This window comes from Furipterus horrens, unplaced genomic scaffold, assembly GCF_987537825.1.
Source record: "Furipterus horrens unplaced genomic scaffold, mFurHor1.1.pri manual_scaffold_11, whole genome shotgun sequence".
NCBI lineage: Eukaryota > Metazoa > Chordata > Mammalia > Chiroptera > Furipteridae > Furipterus > Furipterus horrens.
The window spans coordinates 96,028,362-96,047,256 of record NW_028327181.1 but is presented as its reverse complement, the minus strand read 5'-3'; the positions used below and the strand labels follow the sequence as shown (position 1 = coordinate 96,047,256).

Below are 18,895 nucleotides of genomic sequence, written 5' to 3'. Positions count from 1 at the left end.
GCCTTGGGGACACTTGGAGGAAGGGCACTTCGGGGCCAGGGGCAGCCAGAGCGAAGCCCTGAGTCGGGCCCACGTGTGGCACGGCCACAGCCAGCCAGGAGGTGAGTGTGGCTGAAGTCATCTGTGCCCCATCAAAGGTATTTGCCCTTTTAGTTGAGAGAGCTGCTTCTGATGGCTTTGAAAAGACAGATCCACAGTTTCCTCTTATACTAAGCAGATTAAATAAACCCTGCTCCAGTTAAGAGTTCATGGCTCTGTGATTTTGAATGGCCCTAAATGGTTCTAAATCCTTGTCCAATTTAAAGATCAATGTCTTGGCCACCTAGAGGCAGGCCTCTCCATGGTGTTTATATACTTCATTGCAGACACAAAGACATTCGCGAGTAAAATGTGTGCTGGCTTTCTTTCTGAAACTACCACAAAGTACACATACTGCCCCAAGGAACTTGCTCCTTCCTGGACTTCCTAGCAGTGTGTGAGGACAGCGCCTCCTCCTGCCCAGCTTTAGCATTACGCTTCTCCCCCAGAGCGGGGGGCACCCCTGCCATGCTGGGCCTCGGGGCTCTGAGCGGCTGAAACTGGCCCAGGCGTGGAAGCTGTCTATGCTCCCTCATGCGTTGACTTCCTTCCCTAGCCCAGCCTACATTTAGCAGTTTTATTGTTTAAAAACGCTGCCTCCTGTGGTCTGTTAACCTTTATTCTCTCCGGCGTGCATCTGGCTCCTGACCAGCAGGCCGTTGCACATTTCTGCATGAGTGTTGGCGGGTTTCTGCTCCATTTCTCCATGTCTCTTTTCCTTTTTTTTTTTTTTTTTTTTTTTTTCCTGGAGAATTGATGAGCAAAAGCAGAGAGAACCACAGAAGACAAAACCTTAGTCTGTTCAGGTATCTCCCCAGCCAACCAGGTCCCCGGGCTCGGAGGCCAGGAGCTGAAGCCGTGGTAGTTCCGACCGTAGCGCAGAGCAGCGAAAAGTGCAGGCTGCCCCCCCACCCCCCCAGCCCAGCCACGGACATATACTGTGCTCTCAGGTCCTTCCCCCTAAGGGAGGGAAAGTAAATTATAATGGTAATGAAGGATGGGGTGGAGCTGGGCTTGGGGGACCGCTGTGAGCTAAACTACATCCTCCCAAAATTTGTATGTTGATGCCCTAACCTCCCTCCCACCCCAAAGTGACACTATTTGGAGACAGGGTCCTTGGGAGGTAATTGGGTTTAGATGAGGTCATAAGGATGGGGCCCCCACGATGAGATTAGTGTCCTCGTGAGAAGATGAGAGACCAGACCTCTCGCGCCTTCTCTGCCTTTATGAAGACACAGCAAGAAAGTGGCCATTGTCTACCAGCCAGGAAGGGAGCCTTCCCCTTGATCGGGGCTGGCACCGGGACCTGAAACTTCCCCGCCACCAGAACAGTGAGAATAAACGTCGGTTGTATTTTGTTACGGCAGGCTGAGCTGACTAGGGAGGGACCCAGAGCCGCTCTATGTTCCAATGGAGATTAATAAACCACTTCCGTCTAGTCTACAACTCCCCCTTTTCCAGCTTTAAACCAGAACAAAATGGGGGGGGGGGGGGGCGCGGGGAGAATGCCATTAATGCCGTGTTTCAAGGCAATTAGTTGTCTGAGTTCCCTTCAGGTGGAGCAGAGATGGCTGTGCTGAAAGTCCCTGCTCAGGGGAAGGGGGAGGGGTCCTTGCCCATGCCCACCCTTGGCAACCCCCAGAGCAGCCTGGGAGGAATGAGATGCTGGGGGAGGGGGGGTGGTCTTCGGAAGGAGGTACAGGTGTGGGGAGCATTTTGCCCTGAAACACCACTGTTTAAAGGCCATGTCCATCCTGACTCTTTTTCTACCCTCCCTCTCATTGTCCTTGTAGACTGAGTCATGTCCGACCCTTATCCCCCGTTTTTGATGGTCACTCCTTCTGCCTACTTAACCTCAGCGGAGTAACCACAGAGTGGGCTCCTGGGCCCAGCGCAGCAGCTGGAACAGCCTGGGAGGCAGAGAACAGGGGGCGAGGGAGTGGGGAAAGGATGGGCCTAGGGAGTGGACTCACGTGTCTCTGCCTCTCTGGTATCACCGCCATGTGCCTGGTCCCCAATGGTAACTCTTATACCTGACCCTGCAAGGGAACAGTCTGTTCTAGCTGCTGTTGTTCCATTTGAGATGAAAAATAGGAAAAAGATACACAGTAATCACATTGAAAAGCCGGCTGTGCCCTGCCTCCCCTTTGGTTTCCATGTGTGCCATGGGGCGGAGGGCGCGTTTGCTGCTGGCGGACAGTGGGCTAAGGAGGAGCGTGGCCTTCTGAGATATTGAGCAGCTCCTCCCAGCTCTCCTGGGTTTTGTCTCCTTGCTCTTGTCTGGCACACAGTGTGATGCACCTCCCACTCCCAAGGCCCCTGGCAAAGCCCTGCAGTGATGCTCTCTCAGAGGCTCTATGTGCGAGATGAGAGAGGCCAAAGACAGCGATCTTGTTGGGGTTCAGAGTAGGCTTTTCTAAGACGAGAGTGACATTTCAAGCACACATCATCCACTTGGAAAAGGAGAAGAGGAGATGTGGCAGACTGATTCAGGCCTTTCCTTCTTTTTTGAAATGAATTGTGTTACTCGCCACCCGCCCCCACGCCACCCCGCATACACACACACGCACACACCTCAACCTTGAATGTACAGAGTGAAATTGTATGGACAGAGCATCTCCGAGATGAATAGCCTCTACCAAGTGCTGACTCTGGGGATGGAGAGAGATGGAATAGAACCGAGGGAGAAGACCCAGACCTGTCCTGAGCTTTCCAGGGGAGCTGTAGGCACAGGCTCAAATCGGAAGGGGCTGGATTGCAACAGGGAGGCAGGCTGGAGCCTGGGAAAGCCGCGCGGCCTCTCCCGATGCGGCACCCACGGTCACTGTACCGTTCGCAGCCTCTAATTACGCCGCTGGTGGCAAGAATGAGGTCATGGTGTCTGCAAGTAACTTTTCCAGTAATGAGCCCCCCTCAAAGGGGCAGGCTCCCTGCTCAGCCTCCTCCTGGGCCGGCGAAAGTCAGGTAAGAAGCGAAACCAGAGAGTTCCCTCCCTGCAAGTGTGTGTCCGGGCTGAGCCCCGAAAGAGCCCATGCGACCTCTTCTCCAACCCACAGTGCCGGAGACAGCTTTGCCTTAACAGTTGCTGGTGGGATGCTGCCGCCTCCACTCTTACATGCTGACAGGCCTGTGGACTTCCCTCGCCGAAGAAAACCTCCTCCCTCCCAGAAGCACCTGGTTGTTGCCCTGGCCTGGCCTTTGGGGATTAAACTCCCAGAAGAAGGTGCTGGGGCTACACCTGGTTGGGCAACCACATCTCTCCTTTACAAAGAGAAACATGCTGTTCAGGAGCCCCAGGAGTATCCTGTTCAGACTCCTGGCTTTTGGAAGTCTGGGATCAGCCCTGAGAGGATGGAGCTGCCATGCTTTCAGAGAGTGGTGTCGATCGATGGGAGAGCCCACCCTCTGAGGACAGAGATACACACAGCCTTTCTGCTGTGCCTGTGCTGGCTGAGCAGGCGAGGCTCCGGCAAAGCTGGCTCTCAGGCCCCCTCTGTGAGCGAAGAGTGAAACAGCACCCTGCCGACCACAGCTGCCCGCCATGGTTTGGGAGAAGCCCAGCTTTTCAGCTTTCAGTTGGGGTGGGTAAAGCCCCTGGGGTGGAGCGTGGGGGTTGGGGGGATGAGGTCACAGCTGGGCACCCCTAAGCATCTGACAATGGTGTGGCCATCCAAGGGAAGGAGGGCTGGCCATATCTAGGCCACCTGCCCCCAAAGCCCTCTCATTTACCCATCAGCCAGCCAGAGGGGCTTCCACCTGGGCTGGAACTCAGGTTTCCAGGGGAAAATCACCAAACGTTGTTTGAATTAGGTGATTGAAGGACTGTAGGAAAGGCAGGCTAGTTTCTCAACCATTTTCGGAAAATGCTCACAGTTCTTTTTCCGAGGCAGGTGAATGAGAATATAAAGGTAATGAAATGGTTTTGGTGGCTGTCATTCCACAGCGATCAGACGGTGCCCTCTGGGGTGGAGCAGGCCGCCGGGGAAAAGGGGAGGAAGTGCTGTGGCAAAAGAGGGTCTCGGTGGCTCTTTGCTCCCCACGTGGACAGGGTCCGCTCCTCCGTGTGACTCAGCAGAGAGTCGGGGAGCACAATCATTTAAAGGCCCATGAAAACATTTAATTTCTTTTAAAAATCAAAAATAATAAATGAACTTTTAGGTTGAAGAAAATGTTTTAACATGCAATATTAATATTTATCTTTATGCCAACACAGTCATGAAATACTAGTTTTAATGGAGGAAGGGATTCGGGGAAGCAAAGCTGTCCGGTGCCCGGGAAAGTTTAACTGGGTCCTGCAAACCGGAGCTGGGCTTGCGCCATGCTCACTCCTCTGGACCCCAGGGGAGGAAACCTCCCGTCCTCCTCTTCGTGGCTCCCTCACCAATGTCCCTCCTACCCTCTGCAAACAGAGCTCAGCACAAACAAAGAATGCATAGATCTTGGCGCCAGATTCACTTTCTCAGCCATCTGCAAGTCCCTGGCCTCCCTTTTGTCTTGTTCTCTGCCATGAGCGTTTCCAGACTTTTGAAAGCCTGACCCGGGAAGGAGATACTAGAATCAACCAGTTGACCGACCCTCTCTTCCCAACACACGCTCCAGCTCTGTCACTTGATGTCGTGGAAGGGTGTCGGGGTTCCCGGCTGCGGGGGAGAGCGCGAACCAGATGAGGCCTCTGAGAGCGGCGTGCGGGGCCCAGACAGCAGAGGGGCTCTAGGTGCGTCTCTGCTCCGCACCGTAAGAGGTTGGCACTGCTGCCCCCCGGCGGGTCCCGGAGGCGCTGGGCGCCCGCGGCCGCGCAGACGAAATGTGTTTAGCGGGGCTCGCTCCCGGGCCTGGCTCGGGGCCGCCGCCGCCGCCCCCCACCCCCCCTCCCCCGCGCGCAGGCTGCTCTCCAGTCGCGGCCACTGGGTAGCGCTCGGCCCCCCTCTCCGCGTCGCCGCCTCCGTCTCCGCCGCGCTCGTCCCCGGCTCACGCTGCCCCCGCAGCTCCGGCTCGGCGCAGGCAGGAGCGGTTCTCCGGACACCAAGCCCGGGAAACAGAGGGCGGCGGGCTCGGCGAGCGGCAGCGGCTGCCGAGGCGGCCGGCGGCGGGGAGGCCAAGGTGCCCGGGCGGTCGCCGCGGCCGCTGTTCGTCAAGCCCGGGCTGTGGCCAAGCGCCGGGCGACTGGGGGGCGCCGTTCCCCCGGAGCCAGGGCTGCCCGCCGAGCTCCCCGTGCGTCTCGCTGAGAGCTCCGGCCAGGGCGCTGCGGAGGGCAGAACCGCCGGTCTCCATCCTCAGGGCGGCAGGAGGCTGCGTGCCCGAGCGCCGGCAACAGCCCGGGTCACCGAGCCCAGCCGCGGCCCCAGCTGCCCGGCAGCCGGCGCGGACATGGGCGCGCGGGGCTGCGTGCCGAGCAGCGGGACCCGCAAAGTTTGCTAGCCGGCTGGGTGCGGAGCCGAGGGCGCGCCCGGGCCCGGAGCTCCCGGGAGGGACCGAAGTCCCTGTATTGGGCACCAGGGCGCTGGAGCCGATAGGGGCGGCTCGGCCCCGTCAGATGCCGCCTGCAAAGTTAGAAAGAAGAAAACTTCAGCTCCAGGGAGATTCGGACCACGATGCAAACCGCGCCCCCCGGAACCCGCGCGGCTGAAAGAAGCCCCGCACCCGCGCCTGCCGCCGCACTGGGCTCCGGCCCGGCCCCCGGGGCCCAGCGCCTGGAACGCCAGTGACTGCGTCCGCCTGGACGACCCAACCAGGGGGCGGGGAGGGGGCGGGGGGCGGGCAACGTGGCCACTGGAGGAAGTTTGCTGAAGTTGTCCTTTCATTCCGGAGCCCGGCCAGCGACCCGGCCGAGTCGAGGAGGCCTCCCTGCCCGGGAGACGAAGTCGGAGTCGGGGTGCTCAGGGAGGGAGGCGCCCTGAGTCCGAGAGCGCGGCTTTTTCTTGTTGCTCGCCCCTCGCCTTCCGGGCGCGCCGCCGGGATCGAACTTGGACAGAAGAGGACGAGGAAGCACTAGGGTCGCCAGAGCTGCCCCTCCCGGGCATTTGCCGTCACGGGCCAGAGCCTCGTAGACAGCCTCCCGGGACGAAGCCGCGGGGTACCGGACCCCATCAGGATTATAAAACAGCGCGGAGGACCCCCACCCCACCCCCACACCATGTGGGGGCTGCTGATCTGGACTCTGCTGGCCCTGCATCGGATCCCCCAGGCCAGAGCCCAAGGTAGGAGGGTCACCCCCACGTGGGGCTGGGAGGGGGCTGGTGGAAGGGGCTGGGGCTGGGGCCGGGGCAGGAGCCCGCTGGCCTCACGGTGGCCTCCTGGACGCTGGGCTTAGCCTGGGCAGAGCTTTCTCAAGGGAATTTCAGGAGCCCCTCCTAGAGTTTTGGGGCTCCTTTTGGGGGCGCAGTCTTTCTGAGACTTGTGGCTTCTGAATGAGGTGCGGCTCCGTGCTGGGAGGGGTCGCCCGGGAGGGCTGAGAAGAGCCTAAGATGAGGTGCGGAGGGTCGCTACTCTCCCACCCGCCGCGGGTACCCCGTTGGGTCCGCGAGGGAGGGGCGCGCCATTACGTGCCAGGCTCAGCGCCCGGCTTCACGGAGCCCCTCAGGCCGGGCTCCTGGCTTCCCGCTCAGTGTCCGTGGAGAAGGGCAAGGCCCTGCCAGGCAGGCGCAGGCCGCCCCGGGGCGAGGGCGTGGGGCAGGAGGGCGGCGGGAAGGAGCCCCAGTGGGCGCCTCGGTGCCTGTTGGTAGCCTGGGGAGGGCGATTGCCGGGCCTGGCCACGTACGGGGCCCGCGCCTGGTTGCCTGGAGGGCCGCTGGGGCGGGGGCGCCTCAAGGTGCCAGCCGGTAGCCCAAGTCGTGGTGCAGCCCCGGACGCACCAGGGGGTGTGCACAGGGAGGGTCTGAGGCCCCCTTCCCTCCCTCCGCCCCGACCCACACAGCTCCTGCCTTTGCCTTCAGCTCCTCGGGCGCCCGATTGTCGCTGCAGCCGCTGATCTGACCTGTAGCTGCCTGGAGCAGCCTCGCAGTGGAGAAGGGCTGGTGGGTTTTGGGGGTGGGGGCGTCAGGGAGGATGAGGAGGTGTGATCCGCACTGCCCACCTCCAGAGGGCAGATGCCCCCGTGTCCTCCCAGTCCCCTGTGCTTCGGCACTTCCTTGCTTTGGGGGTTCGCGTACCCAGACAGCGGTGCCAGCGGTGTCCGAGCGGCGCCTGCTGGGGGCGGAGGGAGACAAGCCTGGACTGAGCTCCAGGACTCGCAGGGCTCCGCTTTCCGTCTTCCAAGTTCGGAGGGGGCCTGGCCCTCCACCCCCAAGGCTGCTCACTTGCGGAGGCTGCAGCCTGGAAAGGGGCCCTCCTTACTCGAGGGGCTGCTGAGTAGGGTGTGCGAGGACCCCAGTGCGCCCGAGTCATGCAGGCCAGGGAGCCAAAATCAAAGAGGTGAAAATAATCAGCTCTTACAGGATTGAGGGGAGGATTTTACAAGGTAATTTACATTGAAGCACTTAGAAATTTTGTTAAGGGGCCCTGTAAATGTAAAGTAATAAAAGTTATTATTATTTTTATGATCTTCATAAAATCTCCCAGCAGGCGGGACCTCCAAGGTCGGCTTATTCCAGCCGCCATTTAACAGATGGGAAAACTGAGGTTCCCGAGCACTGACATGACCAAGGCTGCAGGGCGCTCTGGGGGCAGAGTCAGCACTGAATTCTCAGTCCCTCTCTCCCTGGAACCAGGGTCATCTGTCGCTGGGGTGGGCTAGTCGGGTCCCAGGAAGACTCTGAGGCTGCCAGAATAGGAACAGATTGTAGCCTGCCCTGGGGCACCTCCCAGATTTGCTCCGAGATACCCAAAGGGTCACCAGCCAAAAGCCAGGTGACACGAAGGGCTCAGAGGGGTGTCATGCTCCGTCTGGGTGCTTCTAACTTAATCCGCTGCACAGACTCCAACAATGGCATGATGTCTCTGGCCAGGTGGCTCACTTGTTCTTGTCCCATCTGGGCCCAGGCTCTTAAGGAATCCCCCATACAGCTGAAGGTGCTTCCTTTTGAGTCATCGAGTCTCTTTCATGCCCCTCCTCCACCCTGTCCCCTCCACCTGAGGTCAAGATTGGAGCAGTCCTGCTGAAGTTAAGGCCAGGCCACCTTCTGTCCCTGTGCTCCCCTGTGGTGGGGGTGGGGTGGGGGGCGGGGCTGGCCCTGTCAGCAGCAGTGACAGCCTCTTTGATTGATTTACTCCCTCTCTTGTTTGCTGCCTTTCTGGGAGTGGCTGCCCAGGTACCCTGCTGCACTCCATTTGTGCCCTCTGTTCTGAGAGTGTTTTCTTGCCTCCATCGAGTGCTCTTCCATCTATTTGTCTCTTGGGCGGCAAACCATGCAAGGGATTGTGGGAACTCAGTCTTGGCCCAGGCTTGGAGGCAATGGTGCATTCGTGGGGGGTGGGGGGGGGAGCAGGGGAAGGGGCAGGCCAGGGGCTGGGGTGCTTTGGGGTTAGAGAGAGAAGTTTTTCCTTAAGTGCGAGGTCATGTCATTAACCTTTGGTGTGGTTGAGGCCACCAGCGTGGTCATCACTTCTGAGCCGGTGAGCCCCATTCTCTGATCATGACCCAGAGCGAGGGACCAAACAGTGGTCCTCCCTTGAGACACACCTCACATTGGACACGGCTAGATTTTATCTAAACTTGGCCCAGTCCTTTTCAGGGACTGGACCCGGGCAACATCGCCTGTTTATACCTCAGCCACCATGTGATCATTTTTCCTTCAAGTGGTATCACACAATTCACACTCATTTCCCAAAATGAGTAAGCGCTGTAGAAAGGGCGGAGACAATATGAGGATCTAAGGTAGTGGGGGGTGGGGGGGCGGGCAGCAAGTGCCTGGCACATAGATGGTGCTTGAGAAAGGGTGATTGTTGTTCTTCTCCTTACTGTTGTTGTTCTTATGCTATAAGCCAAGGGCATGCGGAATGATTCTGGCCACCCACCAGAGAGGCCTTGAATGTCTTTTCCTCACCCAAGACCCTTCCTTTACTTCCTTCTGGGGCTCCATCCTTATGTCTCAGTTGGCCAGCCAGGCGCCTTGGGCTCCACTCCCAGGTGCTCTGATGGGAGGTGTCCGGGGGAGCCTGGACGTCTGCATTTTAACAAGCACCTGCAAGAGTTTCGTGTGCTTCGAGGCTTGGTTACCGCTGGTGGACATCCTGAGGCGGTTGGAAGGAGGGCAGTAGCAGCCCTGCCCGCTGGTCTGGAATGTTCTTTCAGGAGAACGGTTCCTGGGGGAGGGACAGAGGCCGATGCGAGCTGAGCAAGCCAGGCCGCGGGAGCCCTGGGTGAGGGTGGGGACGCCCAGCTCCTGAAGGCTCCAAAGGCAGAAAGTTTAGTGCTGGGAGCTAATCACAATAAAAGCCAAACAGCACGCAAGGGAGCAGGATGAAAGTTTAATTACATGGTGTGGCTAAGCTGTAATTATTAATTACTGACAGCAAAAAATAACTTATTGATCAGGGCCTCTTGCTAATTACCACAAGGCCGGGTGTCATGCTTGCCTGGGGCTCTGCTGGTACGTGTCAAAAGCCCCCTACGAGAGTGGTCTGGGGGTGTCCCTGCTTCCTGCAGCCCCTTCTCCCAGGGCCAGAGCAGGGCCTCTCCACCCGCTCTCCTCTCTTCCTCGCCCTGCGCACCCCTTGGCTTCAGATGGGGAATTATGGAGCACCCTGGCTCTGCTTAGACCCCGTTTGGTGCTTCTGTTTCCTGCAGCCCTCCCCTGCCTGGGCTAAACAGACCCAGGACCCCCCACCCAGAGTTCGAATCACATCGGCAGCCTGTCACCTGCCTCAGAAATCCTCTTTTACATGCATTTGTTTGGCAAATATTTATCGACCGCCTCTCCCTATGTCCCCTCCTGGAAGGCCAGGAACCTTGTTCCATCAGGGAAGGGAGGCTGGGAAAGAGGCCAAGTCCTTCACAGCAGTTCTCTGTTTAAACAGTGCCTGAACGGCCGACTTTAAAATGATGTGTTAAACTATATTGGTATGCGTTTGACTTTGTACCACAGGACGCAGTTGGGCTGTGAGCTCACCGGTAAGGGAGAATGAACGCGTGCTCTGTCCTCAGGGCTAACGTGAATAGGTGCATTAGACCTGAAAGAAACATGAAAAGTCATCTGGGGCTGTCCCCTGCCCTTGGATGCCCCTGGTGATGGAGAACTCACTACCTTATAAAAGCTGGTTGGTAGGCAGTTGTGCTCTGTGTTGCTGAAGAAATTGGCCTCCCTTTGTCTAGTTATCCCAGGATTTGACTGTAGTTGAAGGAGTCCTCTGATTGGCTGGAACCTCCCTCCCCATCCCTCTGACTCCTGGGCCCTGGGGGAGTCAGGAGACCCAGTTGGAATTGACGTTGGGTGTCAGGGTGCCGCTTCTGGCATTTCCACCCTGGCTGTCCCTGAAGCATGTCGCCACAGCTGGCCCTGGAGCTGCCTGAAGCGGCGGGAATTAGTCATCGTAATTTGGGGCTTTGGGATGCCAATAGCAACACATGGGCCAGCGGCGACAGCCGGCCGGCAGCGCCCCGCGCCTGCAATGGAAAGGAAAACAAGCGGGTTGCCGAGACATCCTGGTTGTTCCTTGTCATCCCACCCCTGCTGGGAGAGGGCAGGGCCAGTGAGTGGTGCTGGGCAAGGGGCAGGCCTGGGGGGAAGCAGGAGGGGCTGCCTGGCTCGGCTCACCAGACTCCCCACGCCGGTGTCTGGGCCAGGAAGCCCCTCTGGGCCTGCTGCGCGTGCCAACATGGCACACGGCTCCCAGCCTGGGTTCTGGCCCCTTCCAGTCCTCCCTCCACCTCTGAGCGACCCGAGCTAAGGCTGTTTTCTCATCTGTAAAATGAGGAGATAGTGAAAAATAAATGTATCTACCTCGTAAGGTTGTTTTTTTTTTTTTATGTTAAATGAGATTCCCACTCCCCTTTAAAATGCTCATGAGTGTTAAGTGCTAATAATGTGTTGACCACAAGGTACGAGGGGATCATAATCCTCGCCCTCTCCATCCCCACACTCCAAGCTCGTCCTCCCTCAGTGTCACCCACAGCCCTGACCCCCTTCTGCTGCTAGGACTTAGCAGTCTCACTCTGGCCTCCCACCTGCCAGCCCTGTGGCCACACCCGCTCCTCACTTCCTTCAGGCCTTTCCTCTAATGTCCCTTCTCTGTCCCTGAGCACCCATAGGGTGGCATCACCCTTGCCCAGCTTTGCTTGCTCCACAGCACTCAGCTCCGTGGGACGCATATTGACTTGCTGATTTGTTTATTGTGGGTCTCTCTCCTGGGGACAGGAACTTGATTCTGTCAATGCTGCTGCATTCCCAGTCTCCACAGCAGCACTGGGCCCAGAGGAGCTCCCCAGATATGAGTGAGTGAATGTGTGAATGAATGAATGAGTGAATGAATGAATGTGTGGATGAATGAATGAGTGAGAGAGTGGATGAGTGAATGAATGAGTGGATGAATGAATGAGTGAGTGAGTGGATGAATGAATGAGTGAGTGAATGAGTGAATGAATGAATGCTTCCAACACCATGAAGCCCTCTGTCATCTGGCCTTGGCCTGCTTCTCTAGCTTCTTCTCTGCCCACCCACCCACTCTGACAGGCTTGTCTGCGCGTCACATACACCCCTCTTCATGGAGCCCTCACTGCACTGCCCGGCCATGTACCCCAAGGATGAGATCCCTGCCCTGCAGGGAGTCCAGCCTGGGCTTACATAGAACCGAGTAGTGTTGCCATGTAGCCCAGAGCCCCCTGCTCAGGCTTCCTCACCCTCATCCCCAGCTCTTCCCACCTCTGGCCCAACACGTGAAGCTGCCACTAGCAGCCTAGCCTCTGCGCTGGGTGGCCCCTGGGTTCTTACTGAATCCCTACCAGCTGAACTCCACCCGTGCAATGTGGAAGAAATTGGGAAGACAGGTAGGGAGCTTGGGGAGTAATATCTGCCCATGCAGGGAGGCACCATTTGACATGCACAAGAGGGAGAAGAGTCACGTCACCAAGTACATACTGTAGCCTGTATCACTTCCCCTTGCCGCCCATTGGCCAGGGCTGATCACGTGGTCCTGCCCTAAGGCAAGGGAGCTGGGAATGTCCCCTGTGTGCTGGGAAAGAGACCAGCATGTCCATGAGCACTGGTGGTGTCTAGTGTACGGGGCCATCTCTAAAGCATCCCCGAGTGACCCCCAGTCTGTGCTATTGCTTCCTGGCTTTGGGGGTTTCTTCTTAAGCTGTTGAGAAGTGGCATGTAGAGTGGTCGGTGCCTGGGGATTGGGCTGACCTGGGTTCAAGCTCTGCTACTCTGTGTTACTCTGCGCCACTGTGCGTTTGGCCACTTACACTGTCGGCCACCGTGTCCTCGTCAGTGAGACAGCAGGAGCAGAGCCCTCGGCCCTGAGCCTGATATATCGTAAGCATTTAATAAGCTAATTTAGCTGCATGTGGGCTTCTGTGTTTGCCCCTCCAAATGGTCTTAAGACAGGGTGTCAGGGTGCATTTAGCTTTCAGATTTTTCCCTTTGGTATCATGACTCTGTTTCTCAGCGACATCTTTTTTGCCCCACTTCCCTTGCTTCATCCCCAGTTTGGAATGATTTGGTCTTTTCTCCCCATCCTGGGGGCCTACAGAGGGGACGTGTACTCACGTTTGGCGTGCAGTTTCTATGTGTCATATAGTGTTAGGTGCCTTACCGCCGCTGCCTGTTACCTTCCTCCCTCGACTCAAACATGTGGGTAAACTGAGGCTCAGAGTGATTAAACGCCCAACCCCACAGCCAGGAAGTCAGAAGGTCGGGATGTGAACCCAGGCTTCTATGGCTCCAACACCTGTCATCCTTCCCCTGTTCCAGGATGCCCTTAGCCTCCGCGGAGGCCTTCACTGGTATCTTCCCGGTGAGAGATGCTCAGACAGGTGAGCAGCTAGAAGACCTGGGCTGGTCCAGGGAGGGTAGTCAAATCTGGGAATAACTAACCCTGGAATTGCAGATCCTCCTGGCTCTTGCCTTCACCCTGGCTGTGTCCTCACTGGCCTTAGGTTGGCAGACTTCAAGAGGTCAGGACAGGAACCCCTCTTTCCTCTGCTCCTCTCCTACTTTTCCTGTGCCCTCCCTGGGGCTGGGGTGACCTAGAGATGTTTGGGAGTCTCTTTAAGGTCATGTGGGGCTTTCGTGATGGCTTGCCCATGCCTGAGCCTCACATGTGCTCTGCACTGAATGGGGCAGTGCAGAAAAGCCGTAAAAGTGTGACACCGTATAGGAAGCACTCGGTGACCCAGGGGACGATCCAGATTTGATGCCGTGATGGTCCTAGAGGAGGAAATAGCATTTGTCGTAACGTGGCCCATTCGGGGCACTTGGCTTCTGGGGTGGACTCGGCTGACTCTCAAGGGCCTGCTGAAGCCAGAACACGGGACCCTCCCGCCCAGGGCGCCTCTGTGGCGCTGCGTACGTGCAAATGAGGGAGGCAGTTGTCTTGCTCAGAATCTGACTCATGATCAGAAATAGGGCTGGATACCTGGACACCCCGATTGCCACTACCGAGTATGAGTTAATTATGAATCTGGTACAGAGGCCCCGTTTCCTGCTTTGGGCTGTGAGAGCCGGCCCAGAAGGTGCCATCAGGGGACCCTCTAAGGAGCCTGGAACAGGGGTGACTCCCCGGGGTCAAACCCTCCTCGTCGCTTACTGTTTGGGTGACCTGAAGCCAATCTGTGTCTTGGTTTCTTCATCTGTGAAATGGGGACAACAGTAGCCCTGACCTCGTCGGGTTGTGGCATTTAGGACAGCAATGCATGCACAGGAGACACTGGGTAGGTGTTCGTCATCGTCATTATTGTCCTCAGGGCGTCAGGGAAGCAAGGCCAGCTTTGCAGTTTGACACGTGCCCTGTCTTCAAATGCCTCTGCTCTCTTTAGCTCTCAGAGACCTGCCAGTGGCGTCCCAGCTTCCACTGTTAGGAATTTATTTATTTGTTAAGACATTCTCTCCCTCCAGCTAAAATTGCAAATATGCCACGGAGAGCCCACATATTAAACTGTTATTCGCTCCTCAGGCCTTAAGGTGAATGTTTTTACTGGATCCTTTCATAAAACCTCTACTTCGTGTGGATATCTTTCACAGACATCGCGTGGTTTCTTCCCTGCAACCTATGAAGCAGCTTGGCCCACAGGTGTTAACATTCTTAACCTTATTAGCATTGAAGTTCAGAAAGATTGAGTCACTGGCCAAGGTCACCAGGAGAGTGACTGCCGGTCAGCTGCTCCTCAGGCCCTCGCTTTTGATGAAGCCCACACCTTCAGGGACGGCTCCCCGTGTGGCTTTGGGACCTGGGAGCTGTCTGGTTTGACCACAGGCTTCTCACCAGCTTGGGTGAGCACTGGGGTAGGGCGCGAGGTACAGCCCAGTGGTCTGTCCTCTTCTCTTGGGGGCCCATCTGCTGTCCCACAGGGTCATAGCATCGGGATCTGAATGCTGAGACCTCTAACGTCTCACACACACACACACACACACACACACGCACGCACGCACAACACACACACACTGCTGGGCTTCAGCCTGGGTTCTTCCCTACCGCTATGGCATCCAGCCCAAGCCCTGTACACCCCGGTCTCACGTAGGGCTGAAGTCTCCCCTCTCCCTCCACCTGCCTGGCCGTCTGCCCTGCTCAACTGCCCTCATCCCCGGGGAAGCCATCTGCACCCTTCCCTCCTCTCCCCTGTCATCCCCCCACCCCACCCCCAACCCAGGTCCAACGGCCGCAGTGTGTCCTCCCCAAATGCCTCTGGGCTCTGAGGATGCCGATGGTCTAGATGTGCCGTTTGGCACTCCGGCCTTGTTGACTCTGAATTATCTTTTAGTGTGACTGATTTCTTTAATTCTAAACCCCTTGAGTTTAGTTAATAACCCTTCATCAACAAGGATGGAGGTATTAGACATAAATTATTGTGCCCAATTAATGAACTTAAAGAAGGGTCTACGGGGGTAATAGGGATGTTGGGGAGAAGATAACAGGTTCGTGATGCCGTCTGGGGCTCAGAGACCAAGACTGATTCCCAGGGGATCCCTTTGCGTCCCTGCGTCCTCACTGGGAGAATGTGGGGCATACAGACAGCATTTCCAGGCTCTCCGGTGAGGGACCCAGCGATGTACGCAGTAGGACACATGTCCCGGGGGATCAGGCCACATAGCCTGAAGCTGCCCACTATCCACATGCTCTTTTCCTTTTTAATATTTGAATTTTTAAATACATGAAATTTTGTATTCCATCCTATAGCCTCTCTGAATTCTATTTTAACACACAAAGGATATTTTAAAGCTAATTAATGCTTCTGGAAAATGGGAGATCTCTGCCCCAGGCATAGATGTCAAAACTTGGTTTTGAAAGACTTGAATGAAAGTCTTCAAATCTTAGTAAGATTCTCAGATCCTTTACATGTTTCAAACATTTATATTTAAGTTTTTCTATAAAATCTTGTATACGCACCTACCTCCTAAAGCCATCGTGTCCCAGCGTAACCAACCCTGGGCCACCGTAACCACCCTCCATGACAGGTCCATAGCGGGGCCTGCAGGGGTGGAGGATTCGAGGGTGAGGTCGCCAGCCCGTTCTGAGAGCGCCCAGCTGCTGGGGGGTCGGCGTTTTCTGGGTCCGCTCTTAGCTTCAGCCAGTCGGCTCCATACCATTAGGGAACTTGTCCCTGGCCCAGGGCACGTGCTCGACTGGGCCAGCCGTCCAGATGTCAGCCACAGCGTAGTATACGACGGAAGAAGGGTTGGGGGCAGGGCACTGAGTGAGACCTGAAGACCCTCCTGGTCAGAGGGTTTGGCCCGTGATGACTGTGCCCACCGCAAGGAGCCTTTGCCATGAACGTGTGGGTGCCTCCCAGGGGAGCTGAGGGTAGCAGAAGGCCATCTATCGTCCGGCCAGGTGGGGCCTCTGCTTCCCTGCGTCCGCTGCAGCAGCTCTGAGCTCCGTGCCCTGCCCGTGCCATACTAAGTGTTCTAGGTCACTGATTTCAATCAACCCTCCCGGTTCCTCCTGAGGCTCTTGGGCGTCCAGAAGCAGACTCCAAAGCGTCCACGCGCTCCCAGGCTCCGTCGGGCGGCCGGCCTTCCCTGGCACCGTCTACGTCTCTCGCTGCCCTGGCGCAAGGACTCAGCTGTTAGAGGAAACGCTGCTGACTGTGCCCAGCTCTCACGCCTCCTTGCTCAGTTACCCTTGACGTCTCCTCCCCGCGGGCAGCATGCACGTTGTCTTCGCCCAGCTCTGGCTGGCTCAGCCAGGTGGCCCTTGACCTCCCCATTTGGAACCCCTGATCCCTGGCAGAGTGAGAGTGGGCAGGGGGTGGGCTGGCCGGCAGGCCCTCAGGGGCCCGGAGCCACTAAGGAGGGCCGAGGGGAGTTCTGGCCGCATTAGCTTGGCCCCATGCTCATTATCGGGCTGTGCATCACTGGGTGAGGAACGGCTGTCGCCAGGACAGTCATAAATACGCTGCTGTCAGCGTTGATGTGATTGCGCTAATGAAGAGAAGTCAGCCAGGGCGAGCGCGGCCGCTTCCGGCTATGGCTCCGGGTGGCTGGGGAACGCTGTCCACCACCCCTTCTCCCTGCCCCAGACGTCTGCCCGTCTGGGAGAAGAAGAGAGGGTGTTGGCACTTAACCCCTTTTGTTCTAAGGCCTTGGTGGATGAAGAACCTAGAAAGTGCTGGAAACCTCCAGGAAAAAGGAACATTGTTCGGCCCCAGGGTGCGAGGGAGGGTGTGATAAGCGCCCAGCCGGGGCCTTGGGCAGAGGCAAGTGGTCGGGCTGGGCGCTTTGGGTCGCTCCGCTCCCCTTTGGAGCCCCTGGTTGGGAGCTGCCTTAGGAAGGCGTGGGGAGAGACACAGGCCCATTGTCTGTGGCCCCTGCCTGCCACCTCGCACCGCGGCGCACGCAATGTTAGGACTTATTGTCTGTCCAGTAACTTGGAATGTCCAGCCCCGGGTGTGAGGAGCAGGCCTTGAACTCCAAGTTGTCTTGCGCCTCTGCGGTGGGAGAGCTCCAGGGGCCCTGCATGCTCTGGGACAGGCCCACAGTTCAGGCTGAAGCAGAGCCATGCCTCCCGGATGCGGAGGGGTGGGGGAGGGAGTGGCCCCATCCTAGTGCCAGGGCTTGGGGATTGGAGGGAGGCTGAGTGATTAAGGGGTGCCCTTGCACCTGGGGCCTCAGGAGCACATTCTTGGAGCCTACGTGTAACCTGCCTCATGATGGAAGTGCGAGGGTGGCCAGAGCACACCTGAGCCTACATCGGATCCCCTGGAGGACCTGCTGTTCAGTAGAATGCAGATTCCCGGACCCCACCCCCCAGAGCTCCTGATGTGGCCCATTGGGGTGGGGCCTCTAACAAGTTCCCAGGTGATGCTGCTGCCCCTCACTGTTCAGGGGACCACACTTTGAGGTTTGAGGACAGGTTGGAGGGCTGTGGTGGCCGTGCTCAGCCACTTTGGCTCCCGTGGACTCTTGTCTGCTTCTGCCACAGAGGACTGTGGGGAAGCTGGATTAAGACAGCACGTGAAATCCATGCATGGCCTTGCACGTGGAGGGACACGCCCCGGCTTGTTTCTTTCACCTTTCCTCGTCACCAGAAGCTCGTGCTCCTGATGTCCTTCCTTAAAGGCAAACAAAATTCCAACCCAGAGGCCTCCTTCCTGGAAGATAAAGGGCAGGGATGACGTTATCCCTGGCTGATGCAGCTTTTGCTAGAAACTCCAAAGTAACCCTAACAAGCTGATGGGTAACCAAAGCCGTGAGCCTCCATTCGCTCAGTAGGTGTTTTCTAAGCACCTACTGTGCGCCGGGCACAGTGCCTGGGGTCCAGCAAAGGCGCAGGCCGATCCCCGTTCTCAAATGGTTTGCCGTCAGGGAAGGGCATCAAGCCTGTGGTCGGTAATTCAGGACAGCTAAGAGGAGGTGGGAACCAGGTGATCGGGTGTCCAGAGGGGTGACCTGCAAAGCTGCCCCAGAGAAGGTGACCTGGAAGCTGAGCTCTGGTAGGATGGGGGAGCCCTGTGTTCTCTGGGGCTTTGTTTTTGTTGTGGCTGAATAAACTGTACATGTTTAAAGGGTGCAACTTGATCATTCCTGACATATGTGTAATACCTAACATTATCCCTAAAATCAAGATAACCTATCTGTCCCCTCCCAGAGCCTCTTTGTGTCCTTGGTAACCCTTCTCTGCCTGGTTGATGTGCTTTTCTTTCTTTCTTCTCTCTTCTTTTCTTGTCCAATGTATATCCAATGGGTCCAGCTTTGTTTCTCCAAACACATTCTTTCCTCACTGAATCACCTCGGCACCTTCGTTGGAAGTCAGTTGTCCGTATGCGCGTGGGTCTATTTCTGGACGCCCTAATCGGCCTTATTTACCTGGCTGTCTGTACGCAGTGGCCCCTGACTTGCTTCCTTTGGCTGCACGGTATGTCTTGAAACTGCAGTGATAGTTCTGTGACTCCGTTCTTCCTCAGAGTGTTGTTTGGGCTGGCCTAGGTCCTCTGCACCCCCATATGGGTTAAAGAATCAGCTTGTCTGGCTTCAGAATCAGTTTACATTTCAGTTTAATTTTTTTTTTTTCTTTCTTTCAAAAACTCCTGCTGGAATTTCTGACTGGGATCACATTGATCACAGAGATAAAAACGAGCATTCGCGTCCTGGCCACATCGAGCTTTCCGGCCCCTTCTTTAGCTCTTTGGTTTTGTTTAGCGACGTGCGGTGGGTTTCAAAGTACAGGTTTTGTATGTCGCTTGTCAGATTTAGCCCTCAATATTTCATATTTTTGATGCAACTGT

At 56.9% G+C, this 18,895-nt stretch overlaps 1 protein-coding gene across 1 annotated transcript in view; it reads left to right on the top strand.

The window, feature by feature from the left end:
- Positions 1–6,165: 6,165 nt before the first annotated feature.
- Positions 6,166–18,895, top strand: part of SDK2 (sidekick cell adhesion molecule 2) — a 228,181-nt gene continuing 215,451 nt past the window's right edge. The window contains exon 1 of the mRNA XM_090290506.1: positions 6,166–6,275. Coding sequence (XP_090146632.1) covers positions 6,212–6,275 — 64 coding nt within the window. The 5' untranslated portion in view covers positions 6,166–6,211. The remainder of the gene's footprint in view (positions 6,276–18,895) is intronic.